Below are 16,667 nucleotides of genomic sequence, written 5' to 3' on the forward strand. Positions count from 1 at the left end.
CCAGTGCCTCCCAGGGGAGCAGAGCTGGGGGCTGTAACCCCACAGTGCCCCCAGTACATCCCAGTGTCCCCCCAGTACATCGCAGTGCCCCCCCCAGTACCTCCCAGGGCTCCCCAGTACCTCCCAGGGCCCACCAGTACCTCCCAGTACATCCCAGTGCCCCCTCAGTGCCTCCCAGTGTCCCCCCCAGGGGAGCAGGGCTGGGGGCTGTAACCTCCCAGTGCCTCCCAGTACGTCCCAGGGCCCCCCCCCCCAGTTCCTCCCAGGGCCCCCCAGTGCCCCCTCAGGGGAGCGGAGCTGGGGGCTGTTACCCTCCCAGTGCCCCCCAGTACCTCCCAGTGTCCCCCAGTACATCCCAGTGTCCCCCCCAGGGGAGCAGGGCTGGGGGCTGTAACCTCCCAGTGCCTCCCAGTACCTCCCAGTGCCTCCCAGTACCTCCCAGTGCCCCCCCAGGGGAGCGGAGCTGGGGGCTGTTACCCTCCCAGCGCCGCCCAGTGCCCCCCCGCAGTGCCTCCCAGTGCCTCCCAGTGCCTCCCAGCGCCGCCCAGTGCCCCCCCGCAGTGCCTCCCAGTGCCCCCCAGTACCTCCCAGTGCCCCCCCCCAGGGGAGCAGGGCTGGGGGCTGTTACCCTCCCAGTGGCTCCCAGTGCCTCCCAGTGCTCCCCCAGTGCCTCCCAGTGCCTCCCAGTGCCTCCCAGTGCCCCCCCGCAGTGCCTCCCAGTGCCTCCCAGTGCCTCCCAGTGCCTCCCAGTTCCCCTCCCAGTGCCTCCCAGTGCCTCCCAGTGCCTCCCAGTGCCTCCCAGTGCCCCCAGGGAGCCCCCGCTGCCGCTCCGGGTGTTTATTGGTGCCCCCCCCAGCCGCACCGAAGCGGTCCCGCGCCCCTGACCCCCCCCGCGCCCCCCCTCAGCACTCGATGGAGTCCTCCAGCAGCTGCAGCAGGGTGGGGGGCACCCTGGGGTCCCCCCCCGCCCCCTCCTCCAGGCTCTCCTCGCTCACCTCCTCCAGCGCCGGCAGCGCCCCCGGGGGTGCCCCCCGCCGCCCCCCCGAGCCGGGGCTGCCCCCCCCTTCCCCGCAGCCCCCCGACACCTCGCCCGGGCTGGGGGGGCGGGGGGGCGGGGAACCCTCTGGGGACCCCCCCGGGGACCCCCCCGGGGACCCCCCCGGCCGCCCCACGGAGTTGGCCTGAGCTTTGGGGGCGGGGGGGGGCTGGGGGGCTGGGGCAGGGGGGGGCGGCGGCGGGGGGGGCACCTCGCCCCCCTCGCTGTACCCCTCGTTGGGGTAGTAGAGGCTGGGGGGGCGCGGGGGCGACTTGCCGGCGGGGACCTGCGGGGGGGGGGGAACGGGGGGGGTCAGTGGGGGGCACCCCCATGGGAACCCCCCCCCAGCACCCCAACCCCTGCTCGGCCCAGAGACCCCCCCGGCACCCCCCTCAGCACCCTGCCTGGCACAGACACCCCCCATGGGACCCCCCAGCACCCCCCTCAGCACCCTGCCCAGCACTGGGACACCCCCCATGGGACCCCCCAGCACCCCCCTCAGCACCCTGCCTGGCACAGAGACCCCCCCCATGGGACCCCCCAGCACCGCCCTCAGCACCCTGCCTGGCACAGACACCCCCCCATGGGACCCCCCAGCACCCCCCTCAGCACCCTGCCCAGCACTGGGACACCCCCCATGGGACCCCCCCAGCACCCTGCCTGGCACAGAGACCCCCCCATGGGACCCCCCAGCACCCCCCTCAGCACCCTGCCCGGCACTGGGACACCCCCCATGGGACCCCCCCAGCACCCCCACCCCTGTCTGCCCCAGGGACCCCCCCAGGGACCCCCCCCCGGCACCCAGCACCCTGCCTGGCACGGACACCCCCCCATGGGCCCCCCCAGCACCCAGCACCCTGCCCGGCACAGCCCCCCCCCCCCCCCCCGACCCTTGCCCGGCACGGGGACCCCCCAGCACCCTTTTTTTTTTTGGGGGTGTCACCGCCCCCCCGCACTCACCGGCTGGAACCACCTCAGGCTCTGCGGGACGGAGAGAGGCGTCAGCTGGGGAAACTGAGGCACGGGGGGGGGGCTCCCCTTCCCAGCCCCCCCAGACTGGGGAGCCCCCCCACTTTATGACCCCCCCCCCCCCCAGCTGTGGACCCAGAAGTTCCGGCACCTGGTGGTGGTGGTGGGGGGGGGCAACTGGGGGTGCGGGGGGGACTTTGGGGGTGCGGGGGGGTTTTGGGGTGCGGGGGGGTTTTGGGGGGCCCCTACCACGTTGGGGTGCTTCTCGATGGCCAGCGCCGCGCGGTCGGCGGTCTCCTGCTGCCGCTGGCGCTTCTTCATCGCCCGCATGACGAGGAAGAGGATGGCGGCGGTGAGGAGCAGCAGGGCCCCCAGCCCCCCCGCCAGCACCCCAACATTCAGGGGGCTCCGGCCCGCCCCCACCTCCGAGGGGTCCCGGGGGGCTGCGGGGACAGGAGAGAGTCAGGGTGGGGCAGGAGGGGGGACCCCTGCCCCGGGGTGGGGGGGGGACACACACACACACAGAGGGTGCCGGGGGGACCCCGGGGGGCACGCGCAGCCCCCCCATCCGTACCCGCCTGCCCCGGCCACAGCACCTCCAGCTCCACCGCCGCGCTCGAGGTCTCCCCCGACTCCTCGTCCCTCGCCAGCACCTTGGGGACAGGGGGGCACTGGGGGGGGCACACGCGCACGGGCCCCCCCCCCCCGAGCCCAGCACGGTGCCCCCACCCTGAGACCTGCTGGGGGACCGCGGGGGTCCCCCCCTGCCCCTGGGTGCTACCCCGGGGTGGTCCCATGGGTGCCCCCCCGCCAAGGTCGGTTCCTGCCCCCCCCCCCAGGCCCCCCCCCCAGGTCCCCCCCACGTCCCCCGATGTCCCCGTCCCCACCATGCCCCCCCTCCCCTCCAGTGCCCCCCAAACCCCTTGGTGTCCCCCAAATCCCCTCGTACCCCCCGAATGCCCCCAACGGCCTGGGGTCGTCCCCCCCCGAGTGCCCCCCAGCCCCCAGTGCCCCCCAATCCCCTGGTGCCCCCCCATCCCCTGGTGCCCCCCCATCCCCCAATGTCCCCCCAATCCCCCGGTATCCCCCATTCCCCAGTGCCCCCCCATTCCCCGGTGCCCCCCCAATCCCCCAGTGCCCCCCAATCCCCCAATGCCCACCCATCCCCTGGTGCCCCCCAATCCCCTGGTGCCCCCCCAGTGCTCCCATTCCCCAGTGCCCCCCAATCCCCCAATGTCCCCCCAATCCCCCAGTGCCCCCCCATCCCCCCATGCCCCCCCAATCCCCCGGTGCCCCCCCATTCCCCGGTGTCCCCCCCATCCCCCCATGCCCCCCCAATCCCCCGGTGTCCCCCCAATCCCCCGGTGCCCCCCATTCCCCGGTCCCCCCCCATTCCCCAGTGCCCCCCATCCCCCCATGCCCCCCCAATCCCCCGGTGCCCCCCCAATCCCCCGGTGCCCCCCGCGCCCCCCACCTGCAGGCGGTACGTCTGGGTGGGGTGCAGGCGGTCGGCGCGGGCCACCAGCAGCCCGTTGGGCATCACCTGGAAGAGCTGGCTGTGGTTGGCGGCGGGGCGCAGGCTGTACCGCACCTGGGGGTTCACACCCTGCGGGTGGGGGGCACCCGCCTCAGCCCCTGCCCGCGCCACCCACCCACCCCTGCATCCCCCCCATGCCCCCCCCCGGGGGTCACCCACCTCGGGAAAGTCGGGGTCGTGGGCGCGCAGGGCCAGCACGCGGCCGCCGAAGGTGAGGAGGAGCGCGGCCTCGCGCGCGCCGGCGGGGACGAAGGCTCGGTACGTCGGGTGGGCGAAGCGCGGTGGGTGCCGGTTGGCGGCCAGCACCCGCACCACCGCCTGCGTCACCGCGAACTTGTTGGCGTCGTTCACCTGCGAGGCCTGTGGGGTGCGGGGAGGGGGGGGGGGCACCCGGCTCTGACCCGCTGCGCCCATGGGTGCTGCCTGGCATCCCCCCGGCCCCAGCACCGTGGGTGTCACTCACCCCCCGGAACCACCCACCGCCCCAGGCACCCCCCATCTCCCTGGGTACCCCCATCTCCCTGGACACCCCCAATCTCCCTGGACACCCCCAATCTCTCCAGGCACCCCCATCTCCCTGGGTACCCCCATCTCCCTGGACACCCCCAATCTCCCTGGACACCCCCAATCTCCCTGGGCACCCCCATCTCCCCAGGCATCCCCCATATCCCCAGACACCCCGATTTACCCCAGGTACCCCCAACTCCCTGGGTACCCCAATTTCCCTGGGTACCTCCATCTCCCTGGGCATCCTTTACCCCACACATCCCCCATATCCCTGGGCACCCCCATTTCCCTGGGTACCCCCATATCCCAAGTACCCCCATTTCCCCAGACACCCCCACTTACCCCGGGCACCCTTCACCTCCCCAGACACCCCTCACTCCAGGTACCCCCATTCCCCTGGGTACCCCCATCACCCCGGACACCCCCATTTACCCTGGCACCCCCCATCTCCCCGAGCATCCCTCACCCGGGTCCCCCCACCTTCCCGGGGTCCCCCCACCCCGGCTGCCCCCCACCATGACGCTGAGGCTGATGGCGGGGGTGCTCCGGCTGCTCTCCACCGCCCGCAGCAGCGTGATGGCCCCCGTCATGTTGTCGATGTGGAAGCGGCCGCTCTCCTGGCCTGGGGGGGGGGGGCCAGGGCTGAGCTGGGGACCCCCAGCCCCCCCCCAACCCCCCCATCCACCGCGGGGCATTGTGGGAAACTCCCCTACACACCCTGAGCATCCCTGGGGGGGGTCCCCAATGTCCGTCCCCCCCGCACGTTCACACCACCCCCCAGGGCTGCGAGGGCCACCCCTCTATTGGGGGGACCCCCCCCCCCCTTTGAGCACCAGTACGGGGGTTTAACCCCTCAGGTGCTGGAGCACCCTTGGGTGCACCAGGGTGTGCCCCCCCCAGCCACTCTGCAGCTGTAACGGGGGAGGGGGGGGGGGAATTAGGGCCCCCCCCGCTTGATCCCTTAATGGAATTTGCACCTGTGGGACCCACTGGGTCCCAGCGACTGGATTGTGCCGGCACCGACCCCCCCGGGCACGGACCCCCCCGTCCCCCAAAAGGACCCCCCCGGGCATGGACCCCCCCTGCCCGACACAGCTCCCTCCCCCTGCACGGACCCCCCAGCACAGCCCCCCCCAGCACAGCCCCCCCCAGCACAGCCCCCCACACTGATTCCCCCCCCACACTGATTCCCCCCCCAGCACAGCCCCCCCCAGCACAGCCCCCCCACACTGATTCCCCCCCCCCCCACTGATTCCCCCCCCCAGCACAGCCCCCCCCTCCCTGGACACCGACCCCCTGGCACGGCCTGTCCCGGGGTTGGGGGGTGCAGGGGGCACCAGCCCTGTGACCCCCCCCAGGCACTGCAGCTGGGTCTGCCCACCCATGTCCTTGTGCCCCTGTGTCCGTGTGTCCCTGTCCCCCATATCCCTGCCCCCCATGTCCCTGCCCCCCCGTGTCCATGTGTCACCCCCCCGTGTCCCTGCCCCCCCATGTTATTGTCCCCCCATATCCCTGTCCCCCGTGTCCCTGCCCCCCCGTGTCCCTGTCCCCCCATGTCCCTGTCCCCCGTTGTCCCTGTCCCTCCGTATCCCTGTCCCCCGTGTCCCTGCCCCCCATGTCCCTGCCCCCCGTGTCCCTGTCCCCCCGTGTCCCTGTCCCCCCCGTCGCTGCCCCCCGTGTCCCCACCCCCCCGTACCTGCCAGCAGGGAGTAGGTGATGGCCGCCCTCAGCCCCCTGTCCCCATCCTCGGCGTAGACGGAGCCGGGGCTGAAGCTCAGGGGACCCCCCTGGGTTTTGGGGGGACACACACACACACACGCAGAGCTCATCAGCCCCCAGGCCCCCCCCGTCCCGCCAGCCCCCCCGGTGCCGTGTGCCCACCTGGAGCTGGCCCTCGGTGACGTTGGCGGTGTAGACGGGGCTGGTGCAGACGGTGAGGCCGTGGTGGGTGCGCGGGGTGCAGGGCAGGAACTGGGGGTACTGGTCGTCCCCGTCCAGCACGTTCACGCGGACGCGGGCCGAGGCGTTGAACCGTTCCCGGGTGTTCATCTCCTGACGGACCGACCCACGCACGGGTGGGCGGGTGGGGGGCACAGAGCTCCCCAAACCCTGCTCTGGGGCACGTCCTGCCCGCACCGAGCCCTGCCTGCACCGAGCCCTGCCCGCACCGAGCCCTGCCTGCACCGGAACGGGACGGGTGCTGCCCAGCCAGGGACAGGGACCCCCAGGGGACGGGGACCCCCATGGCACAGGGACCCCCAGGGGACAGGGACCCCCAATCACAGGGATCCCCGTGGTGCAGGGACCCCCAGGGGACAGGGACCCCCAGGGGACAGGGACCCCCAATGACACAAGGACTCCCAGGGGACAGGGACCCCCAATCGCAGGGACCCCCAATCACAGGGATCCCTGTGGCGCAGGGACCCCCAGGGGACAGGGACCCCCAGGGGACAGGGACCCCCAGTCGCAGGGACCCCCACGGCGCAGCCAGGAACGGGGTCGGCAGCTCAGGGCAGGGCGGACTCCCCGAGAACGGGGGGGTGCTGGTGGGTGGGCGCTGATGGGTGGGTGCTGGTGGGTGGGTGCCGGCAGGTGGGTGCCGGCAGGTGGGTGCCCCCCCCCCCGGTGCCTGCTGGGGTGGGGGGGGCCGGGCGCCCATTAGGGAAATGAGGGGGATTGAGGGCAGGTGCCGGGGGCTGACGGGATCACGTCACCCCCAATTAGCGGGGCCGGCGGGGATCGGCCGGCGGGCACGGGGGCGGGGAGGGGGGGCACGCCGGGGCGGGGGTCTCACCCGCGCGCGTGCACTGTCCTCGTGTCACGGCAGCGCCAGGGCCGGGCACGGGGTGGGCACGGGGGTCCCCGGCCCCACGGCGCCGGGGGTGCAGGCGGTAGACGGCAGGGACGCGAGGGGACGCCGCGGGGCGGGCAGGGGTCCCCAGTCCCCCGAGTCGGGCGGGCAGGGCGCGGGCAGGGGGTCCTGCCGGGCGCGGGGGGCTCACCACGGCGGTGACCACCACCTCCAGCTGCTGCCTGCTCTCGAAGTCGAGGGCTCGCGCCAGCACCACCTTCCCGCTGTTGGGCAGGTCGATGCGGAAGAACCTGGCGTCGGGCTGGGGGCCGGGCGGGGGGCTCAGCGCCGGCAGATGGCCCCGGCCCCCCGCCACCCCCGCGCGGCCTGACGTCCCCCCCCCCCTCGCCCCCGCGCTCACCGAGGCCGTGTCGATGACGTACATCAGCGTGTCCCCGTCCGCATCCTCCGCCTGCGTGCTGAACACCACCGAGTGCACGGCCGCCAGCTGACAGCACCGACCCGTCACCACCCGGCACCCCCAAACAAACACCCCCCCGTGTCCCCAAACCCCCCCGGGGCACCCCCCCTGCTCCCAGCCCCGTCCCCGTCCCCACCCCTGTCCCAGTGCCCAACCCTGTCCCCCTGGCCGTGACACCCCCGTCCTGGTGCCCTGCCCTGTCACCGTGACCGTGACCGTGACCGTGACCATCCCTGTCCAGATCTTCATCCCCACCCCGTGCCCATGGCCGTCCCTGTCCTGGTGCCCACCCCTGTCCCCATGCCCATGACCATCCCCATCCCTGTCCCCATGGCCATCCCTGTCCCCATCCCTGTCCCCAATCCATGGCCACCCCTGTCCCTGTGACCGTGACCATGCCTGTCCCCACCTCCATCCCCATCCCCACCCCGTGCCCATGGCCGTCCCTGTCCTGGTGCCCACCCCTGTCCCCATGCCCATGACCCCATGACCATCCCTGTCCCATCCCTGTCCCCAATCCATGCCCACCCCTGTCCCCATGCCCATGTCCATCCCCATCCCTGTCCCCCAGTCCATGCCCACCCCTGTCCCCATCCCTGTCCCCAATCCATGCCCACCCCTGTCCCCATGCCCATGTCCATCCCCATCCCTGTCCCCAATCCATGCCCACCCCTGTCCCCATGCCCATGACCCCATGACCATCCCTGTCCCCATCCCTGTCCCCAATCCGTGCCCACCCCTGTCCCCATGCCCATGACCCCATGCCCATCGCTGTCCCCATGCCCGTGACCACCCCTGTCCCCATCCCCATCCCCACCCCACGCCCATGGGGCCATCCCTGTCCCGGCACCATCCCGGTCCCCGTTCCCTCCCCACGCCCACGGCCATCCGTCCCTGTCCTGGTGCCCGTCCCCGTCCCGGCACCTCGCTGACGTTGTGGGTGAGGACGGTGGCCCCCTGGAAGTGGGGCCGGTTGTCGTTCTCGTTGAGGACCTGGACAATGATCCGGTACTCGACCTGCCGGGGGGCACGGGGGTGGGACCCAGGGTGGGACCATGTCCCATGGAGCACCCCGTGTCCCTTGGGGGGCCTGTGGGTGTGGTGGCCGTACCGGGGAGAAGCCGTCCTCGGCGCACGTCAGGGCCACCATCAGCACCGGGGACTCCAGCTCCTGCAAGGGACGGGGCGTCGGGCAGGGGGACGTGGCGGGGGGCTGCCCCACACAGGGACACCCCAGGGGGTCCCCCACGCAGGTGGGCGCGGGGTGGACAGAGGTGGGTGCAGGGTGGACAGAGGTGGGTGCAGGGTGGACAGAGGAAGGCAGCGCAGGATGGAGGGAGGAGGGACGTGGGTGGGTGGGTGGGTGGAGGATGGGTGCAGGATGGGTGGAGGAGGGACAGGCAGGTGGATGGAGGAGGGACAGAGGATGGATGGATCGATGGATGGATGGAGGATGGATGGACACAAGGATGGATGGAGGATGGATGGATGGAGGATGGATGGATGGAGGTGGATGGCGGATGGATGGACAGATGGATGGATGGAGGATGGATGGAGGTGGATGGCAGATGGATGGATACAAGGATGGATGGATGGATGGAGGATGGATGGAGGATGGATGGACACAAGGATGGATGGATGGAGGATGGATGGAGGTGGATGGCAGATGGATGGACACAAGGATGGATGGATGGATGGAGGATGGATGGAGGATGGATGGACACAAGGATGGATGGATGGAGGATGGATGGAGGTGGATGGCAGATGGATGGACACAAGGATGGATGGATGGATGGAGGATGGATGGAGGTGGATGGCAGATGGATGCCGGCGGCCACAGGCAGATGGAGGATGGACACAAGGTGGACACAGGACAGAGGACAGTGCGGTGGCCCGGGGCGGGGGCAGCACCTCGCGGTCCAGGGCCCGTCCTGCCGAGACGTTGAGCCGCACGCTGCGGCCGTCCAGGTAGAACCAGGCGGCGTCGGCACCGGCCAGGCAGAGCTGGAGCCCGGCGCTGCCCGTGTCCCCCGCTGCCGGCAGCCGGGCCACCAGGCTCCCGTGGGCGCTGTTCTCCGGGATCTCCGTGAACAGGTTCCCGAAGCCGCTGCACCCGTCGCCCCGGGCTGCTGCCACCGCGGGTCGGGGACGGGGACGGGTGTCGGACCACCCCTGTCCCCCCGCCCACGGGGTGCACGGAGCCGGGGGGTCCCCGGCCCCCGACCGCCATCCCCGGGGTCCCCACGTCCCGTGTCCCCACCCCCGGGGTCTCCGTGCCTTCAGGTCCCCACGTCCCCATCTCCAGGGTCCCACCCTGCCCGCAGGTCACCGTCACCCGTGTCCCCCCGCTCCCCGGACCCCCACCTCCGGGTCGCTGGTGTCCCCCTGGGTCCTCGACACCCCCTCCCCGAGGGCTGCCACCCCCGGGGTCCCCCTCCCCGGGTCCCCCCTCCCTGGTGACGCCGTCCCCCGGGTCCCCATGCCCTTGGCTCCCATCTCTCACGGCTGCCACCCGCGGGGTCCCCCCTCCCCAGGTCCGTGTCCCCCCCCCCGCGGTGTCCCCTCACCTGTGGCCAGCTGCAGCGCCAGGCAGGTGGCCAGGAGGGCCGGGCAGGACGGGGACGCCATGGGGACCGGGGACGGGGCCCTCGGTGGCAGCCTGCACCCGGGGGGGGTGGGGGGGTGTCCAGGCTGGCACCCCCAGCTCCGTGTCCCACCAGCCACGGTCCCACGCCTGCCACCCCCCTCCCCGTCCCGGGGTCCCCTTCCCCTGGGGTCCCCATCCCTGTGTGTCCCCCCCCCCCCCCAGGACCCCATGCTCCGGTGCCCACGTCCCCCTCCCCACCCACGCCCCGGGGGGTCCCCCGTACCCCCCATGTCCCCACCCCTGGGGGTCCCCCACCCGTGTCCCCGGGGTGTCCCCGTCCCCGGGGGTCTCACCGGCCTCGGTGCCCGGGGGGGGGTCGCCCACGCCAGGCCGGCACCGCTCCCTGCGGGACAGCCGTGTCCCCCGTGTGCCCCCCCGCCCCGTGTGCCACGCGTGTGCACACCCACACCCACACCCCACCCCCCCAGTACACGCGGGTCCCCTCCCCGGACCCCCCCCCCCCCCCAAAAAAAAAAGGGGTCTGCAGGGGTGGGGGGTCCCCGAGCCCCCCCCGCCCGTGGGGGTGGGGACCATATGGCGGCCCCCCCTCCCCCCCCCCCAATTAGCGGCGTTAATTAGGGCAGGGGGAGGGGGGGTCCCCATCTGCCACCCCGCCCCCCCCGGCACCGGCATGGGGGGGGGATCCCCATCCTGCCAGCCCCCCCCCCCCGGGGTCCCTCGGGGTGCTCCCCCCCGCCCCCCCCACCCCCGGGACCCCCTTCCCGAGGGTCCGGCCCCCCCCGGCCCCCCCCAGCCCCCCCTTACCTGCCCCGCGCCGCCGCCCCCGGCGCTGCTGCCCCAGCCCGGCCCGGGACGGGGGGGCGGATCAGCGGGGGCGGCGGCGGGATGAGCCGCGGCGGGCGGGGCTCCCTGCCTGCCCTGCCTGCACTGCCTGCACTGCCCTGCCTGCCCTGCCTGCCCTGCCTGCCCTGCCTGCCCTGCCCTGCCCGCCTGCACTGCCTGCCTGCACTGCCCTGCCTGCCCTGCCTGCCTGCCCTGCCTGCCCTGCCTGCACTGCCCTGCCTGCCCTGCCTGCCCTGCCTGCACTGCCCTGCCTGCACTGCCTGCCTGCACTGCCCTGCCTGCCCTGCCCTGCCTGCCCTGCCTGCACTGCCCTGCCTGCCCTGCCTGCCCTGCCCGCCTGCACTGCCTGCCTGCACTGCCCTGCCTGCCCTGCCCTGCCCTGCCTGCCCTGCCTGCCCTGCCCTGCCTGCCCTGCCTGCCCTGCCTGCCTGCACTGCCTGCCTGCACTGCCCTGCCTGCCCTGCCTGCCCTGCCCTGCCTGCACTGCCCTGCCTGCCCTGCCTGCCCTGCCCTGCCCGCCCTGCCCTGCCTGCCTGCCCTGCCTGCCCTGCCCGCCTGCCCTGCCTGCCTGCCCTGCCTGCCCTGCCCGCACTGCCCGCACTGCCTGCACTGCCCTGCCTGCCTGCACTGCCTGCACTGCCCTGCCTGAACTGCCTGCCTGCACTGCCCTGCCTGCCCTGCCCGGGGGTGTCTGCTGCCTGCACTGCACTGCCTGCACTACCCTACCTGCACGGGGCTGTCTGCTACCTGCCTTGCCTGCCCTCCCCTGCCTGCACTGCCTGCCTGGGTGTGTGTGTCTGCTGCCTGTGCTGCCCACACTGCCTGAGGGTATCTCCTGCCTGCCCTGCCTGCCCTGTCCTGCCCGAGGGTGTCTCCTGCCTGCCCTGCCTGAAGAAATCACCTGCCTGCACTGCCTGTGCTGTCTCTGCTGCCTGGACTATCTCCTGCCTGCACTGCTGGTGCTGCCTACGCTGCCTGTGCGTATCGCCTGCCTGCACTGTCTGTACTGCCTGTGGTTTTCCCTGCCTTCACTGCTGCCTGCACTGCCTGGAGTATCACCTACCGGGCTGCCTGCCCTGCCTGCCCTGCTGGGTTGTGTGCCCTGCCCACACCACTGCCCTGCCTGCCCTGCCTGCCCTGCTGGGCAACTTCCACTGCCTGCTGGATCACCTGCCTGCGCTGCCTGCACAAGGGTGTGTGCGTGTGGCGCCGGCCTTGTACACCTTGTCCCTGTGCACACCCGTGTGCACGCCCGGGGGGGGGGTGTGTGCAAGGACCGGGGTAGGGGCGTGAGCACCCTGCGCACATCCAGGTGGGTGTGCAAGGGCTGGGGGTCAAGCACCCTGTGCACGCTCGGGTGGGTGTGCAAGGGCTGGAGGTCGGGGTGCGAGCGCCTTGTGCACACTCGGGTGGGTGTGCAAGGGCTGGAGGTCAGGGTGTGAGTGCCCTGTGCACGCTCGGGTGGGTGTGCAAGGGCTGGAGGTTGGGGTGCAAGCGCCTTGTGCACGCTCGGGTGGGTGTGCAAGGGCTGGAGGTCGGGGTGCGAGCACCCTGTGCACGCTCGGGTGGGTGTGCAAGGGCTGGAGGTCGGGGTGCGAGCGCCCTGTGCACACTCGGGTGGGTGTGCAAGGGCTGGAGGTTGGGGTGCGAGCGCCCTGTGCACGCTCGGGTGGGTGTGCAAGGGCTGGAGGTCGGGGTGCGAGCACCCTGTGCACGCTCGGGTGGGTGTGCAAGGGCTGGAGGTCGGGGTGCGAGCGCCCTGTGCACGCTCGGGTGGGTGTGCAAGGGCGGGTGCCGGTGCGTCCGGGCACTGAGCCGCACTAAGCGGCTTTGGGGACAAAGAGGATCAACGCGTCCGGCCGCGGGGACGGGGGGGCACCCACAGCCCCCGGTGAGAGGTGAGGGCGGGCGGGCGTGCACACACGGCCGGGTGGGCGTGCAAAGGCGGGCGCGCATGCACGCGTGCGCTCACGTATGCGTGTCCGCACGCAAACGCGGGTGCGCGCACGCCCACGTGGGTGCACGCGCGCGGCTGCGTGCACGTGCGCGCGTGCATACGCGTGGGTGCTTGCACGGGTGTTCTGCACGTGCACACTTCTGCGTGCGTGTGTACGCGTCGGTGCACGCACGTGTGTGCGTGTGCATACGTGCTCATGCGTGCTCACGTGTGCACACAGCCGTGTGTGCACGCACGCTATGTGCGCACGCCTTTGTGCGTGCAATCACGTGTGTGTGTGTGTGTGTGTGTGCACGTGTGCGTGTGCCCCCCCGTGTGCGCGTGCCCCGGTGTTCCCTGGGGTGTGGGTGCCCCGCCAGGCCAGGGTGACCCGGGGGGGGGCTGGGGAGCCCCCTCCATGTGGGGTCCCCCCAAGTCCCAGACCCCCACGCCAGAGGGACCCGGCCCCCCGAGATCGGGGGTCCCCCACCCAGCCCTGGATCCTGGCACGGGGGGGACCCGGCACCCCATGATGGGGGGACCCATCGATCCCAGCACCCCCAGATTGGGGGTTCCCCATTGAGCCCTGCACCCCCATATCTGGGGGGACCCAGCACCCCCAGATGGAGGAACCCCATCGATCCCAGCACCCCAAGATCGGAGGGGTCCCCCATCCAGCCGTGGATCCTGGCACGGAGGGACTCAGCACCCCAAGATGGGGGCTCCCCATTGAGCCCCGCACCCCCACACTGGGGGCGACCCGGCCCCCCATGATGTTGGGTCCCCATCGATCCCAGCACCCCAAGTTTAGGGGGTCCCCATCGATCCCAGCACCCCAGGACAGGGGTCCCTCCCCAGCACCAAAAGGACCCAGCACCCCAAGATTAGGGGGTCCCCATCGATCCCAGCACCCCAGGACAGGAGGGGTGCCCCCAGCCCTGTCCCCAGCACCGAAAGATGGGGGGGTCCCCCCCCACCCAGCCCTGGATCCTGGCACCGGGGCGACCCAGCACCCCAAGACTGGGGGTCCCCATTGAGCCCCACATCAGGGGGACCCAGCACCCCAAGACTGGGGGTCCCCATTGAGCCCCACATCAGGGGGACCCAGCACCCCAAGATTAGGGGGTCCCCATCAATCCCAGCACCCCAGGACAAGGGGGGTGCCCCCAGCCCCAAAAGGACCCAGCTCCCCAAGATGGGGGTGTCCGTCCCCCCCCCAGCCGTGGACCCCAGCACCGGGGGGACCCCCCCCCCACCCCCCAGCCCCACGGCGCGACCCACAGACAGCGCAGGCAGCGAGCGGTGACAGCGCGTGTTGGGGACACCCGGGGGGGTCAGCGGCCACCAGCCCCCACCCCGGGGTGCCGCTGGGGCCCCGCGGTGACATAACAAGCGCCTGGTGTCCTTGGGGTGCCCCCCCACCCCGACACCCCCTCCGAGCCGTCTCCTCCCTGCCCGCGCCAGCTGTGGCGGGCAGGATCCGGCACCAGCAGGCAGGAGCAGGCAGGATCCGGCAGCGCCGGCGCGGTGACACTTCCCCTTCCCCGGGACGGCTGAGCAAGTGTCACGGGGCAGCGCCGGGACCCCCCGCAGCACCCCGGGGTGGGGACCCTTGGGGTGGGGGTACCTCAGCAGCACCCTGGGGTGGGGGGGGGGGACCCCTGAGGTGGGATGAGGATCCACCAGCAGCACCCTGGGGTGGGAACTTCTGGGGTGGGGACTCCCAGCAGCACCCTGGGGTGCAATGGGGATCCCTGGGGTGGGGTGGGGATCCCTGGGGTGGGGACCATTGGGGTGGGGTGGGGACCCCCGGCAGCACCCTGGGGTGCAATGGGGATCCCTGGGGTGGGGTGGGGACCCCCGGCAGCACCCTGGGGTGGGGTGAGGAACCTTGGGATGGGGTGGGGACCCTCTGACAGCACCCTGGGGTGGGGACCATTGGGGTGGGGTGAGGACCCCCGGCAGCACCCTGGGGTGCAATGGGGATCCCTGGGGTGTGCTAGAGACCCTTGGGGTGGGACGAGGACCCCTGCGATGGGCTGGGGACGCCTCAGCAGCACCCTGGGGTGGGGGTGAGGATCCCTGGGGTGGGGTGAGGACCCCCGGCAGCACCCTGGGGTGGGGACGCTTGGGGTGGGAACCCCCGGGGGTGGGTGCGGGGACCCTGGGGTGGGTGCGGGGACCCCCGGGGTGGGTGCGGGGCCGTGCCTAGCGCAGGTCCTCGGGGCTGAAGACGCCGCGGGCGCGGCGCAGGACGGAGTCCTTGGCGGGGTCGTAGGGGTGCTCCTTGGAGGGGATCTCCAGCACGGCGGGCAGCGGGCGGGCGTGCGCCTCCACGGCGTGCCGGATCAGCTCGGCCAGGCACTGGCTGATCAGGATGATCCCGATGTCCTCCCGGTTCAGGAAGCTCCTGGGGGGGCGGCGGGGGGTGTCAGCGGACCGGGACCCCCCTGGGATGAGACACCCCCCCCCCCCCCGGGACCCCCCACCCCACCCCCCCTGCTCCAGACACCCCGGGACCCCCCACCCCCCCGGTCCATCCCCCTGTCCCCCCCCCGGTACCCCCCATCCCTATCCCCGTGTCCCCCCCCCGGGGACCTCCCCCCCGGTCCATCCCCATGTCCCCCCCCCGGTCCCCCCTATCCCCATCCCCGTGTCCCCCCCCGGTCCCCCTCACCCCCCCCCGGTACCTCCCCCCCCGGTACCCCCCATCCCAATCCCCGTGTCCCCCCCCGGTCCATCCCCGTGTCCCCCCCCCCGGTACCCCCCATCCCGGTCCCCCCCATCCCCATCCCCATCCCCGTGTCCCCCCCCGGTCCATCCCCGTGTCCCTCCCCCGGTACCCCCCACCCCGGTACCCCCCATCCCCTCACCCCCCCCCGGTCCATCCCCCCCCCCCCCCCCGCGGGGCCGGTCCCCACCGGAACGTCTCCTCGATCTCGGCCAAGCTGGTTTCCTTCTCCACCACCAGGAAGTTGGGCTTGCGGTGCTTATCGAGCTCCCCCACGCCGCCCAGCAGGAACCCGGTCACCGTGTCCTCGTCCCCCACCACCGCGATCAGCTTCCCGCGCCCCGCCATGGCCCCGCACCGCCGCCGGGGCACCGCTGCGCATGCGCGCCGCGAACGGACACCGCCGCCACCCCTCCCTTTTTTGGGCAGCGGCCACGCCCACCGTCGTCCGGGCAACCGCGCTGCTCGGCCCCGCCCACGCCGCTCGGCCCCGCCCACGCTGCTCGGCCCCGCCCACGCTGCTCGGCCCCGCCCACGCCGCTCGGCCCCGCCCACGCCGCTCGGCCCCGCCCCCGATTAATGGAGCCACCGCCCGCTGCGGCCGTCTGCTATGGCCACGCCCCCGCAGCCCCGGCCCCGCCCCTCCGCTCGTTCTGACCACGCCCCCAGAGCCCCGGCCACGCCCCTCCGCTCGTTCTGGCCCCGCCCATGCAGGGCTGGTCCCGCCCCTCCTCTCGTTCTGGCCCCGCCCCCGCAGCCCCGCCCCCTCTCCGCCCCTTTGCTCCGCCCCCGCAGCGATCGCCCCTCCCCAGCGCCGTGGCCCCGCCCCCGAGCGCCCGTGCTTGGCGCATGCGCAGTGCGCCGTGCCCTTGAGGGGACGCGGGGGGGGCACCCCCCTCCATGGGACCCCCCCACCCCATGGGACCCCCCGTCCTGACACCCCCCGGGCACGGCACCCCCCGACCGCACGGACCCAGGGCCCCGCTGTCCTGACCCGGACCCCCCCCCCCAGCCCACCCCAGGGCCCCCAGGGCGCTCCCCGGGAACCCCCAGTTCATCCCGGACCCCCCCGGGCCCCCCCCTGGACCCCATGTCCTGCCCCGGCCCCCCCCAATCCTCCCCAGACCCCCAGGACCCCCCCGAACCCCATGTCCTGCCCCGGACAGCCCCCCCAACCCACTCCAGGGCCCCTCCGGACCCCCCCAACCCATCCCAGCCCCCCCAGGAA

General features: G+C 73.2%; 2 protein-coding genes across 2 annotated transcripts; both read right to left on the reverse strand.

The window, feature by feature from the left end:
• Nucleotides 1-902: 902 nt before the first annotated feature.
• LOC142600020 (cadherin-related family member 5-like) lies at nucleotides 903-10,833 on the reverse strand. Its single transcript, XM_075742824.1, has 17 exons — nucleotides 10,734-10,833; nucleotides 9,889-9,980; nucleotides 9,233-9,447; nucleotides 8,433-8,492; nucleotides 8,246-8,338; nucleotides 7,262-7,348; nucleotides 7,052-7,162; nucleotides 5,931-6,101; nucleotides 5,746-5,836; nucleotides 4,565-4,671; nucleotides 3,702-3,902; nucleotides 3,480-3,611; nucleotides 2,580-2,658; nucleotides 2,255-2,448; nucleotides 1,997-2,017; nucleotides 1,086-1,322; nucleotides 903-929 (listed from the first exon to the last, which is right to left on the reverse strand). The coding sequence occupies exons 2-17, from the start codon at nucleotides 9,947-9,949 to the stop codon at nucleotides 903-905; spliced, it is 1,887 nt and encodes a 628-aa protein (XP_075598939.1). The 5' UTR covers nucleotides 9,950-9,980; nucleotides 10,734-10,833.
• Nucleotides 10,834-14,014: 3,181 nt separating this feature from the next.
• Nucleotides 14,015-15,825, reverse strand: ATP6V1F (ATPase H+ transporting V1 subunit F). The gene is made up of 3 exons (XM_075748253.1): nucleotides 15,630-15,825; nucleotides 14,430-15,118; nucleotides 14,015-14,319 (listed from the first exon to the last, which is right to left on the reverse strand). Exons 1-2 carry the CDS (start codon nucleotides 15,785-15,787, stop codon nucleotides 14,917-14,919), a joined length of 360 nt encoding a protein of 119 aa, XP_075604368.1. The 5' UTR covers nucleotides 15,788-15,825; the 3' UTR covers nucleotides 14,015-14,319; nucleotides 14,430-14,916.
• Between the last annotated feature and the right edge of the window lie 842 nt (nucleotides 15,826-16,667).

The sequence above is a fragment of the Balearica regulorum genome, chromosome 1, assembly GCF_011004875.1.
Source record: "Balearica regulorum gibbericeps isolate bBalReg1 chromosome 1, bBalReg1.pri, whole genome shotgun sequence".
Classification (NCBI taxonomy): Eukaryota; Metazoa; Chordata; class Aves; order Gruiformes; family Gruidae; genus Balearica; species Balearica regulorum.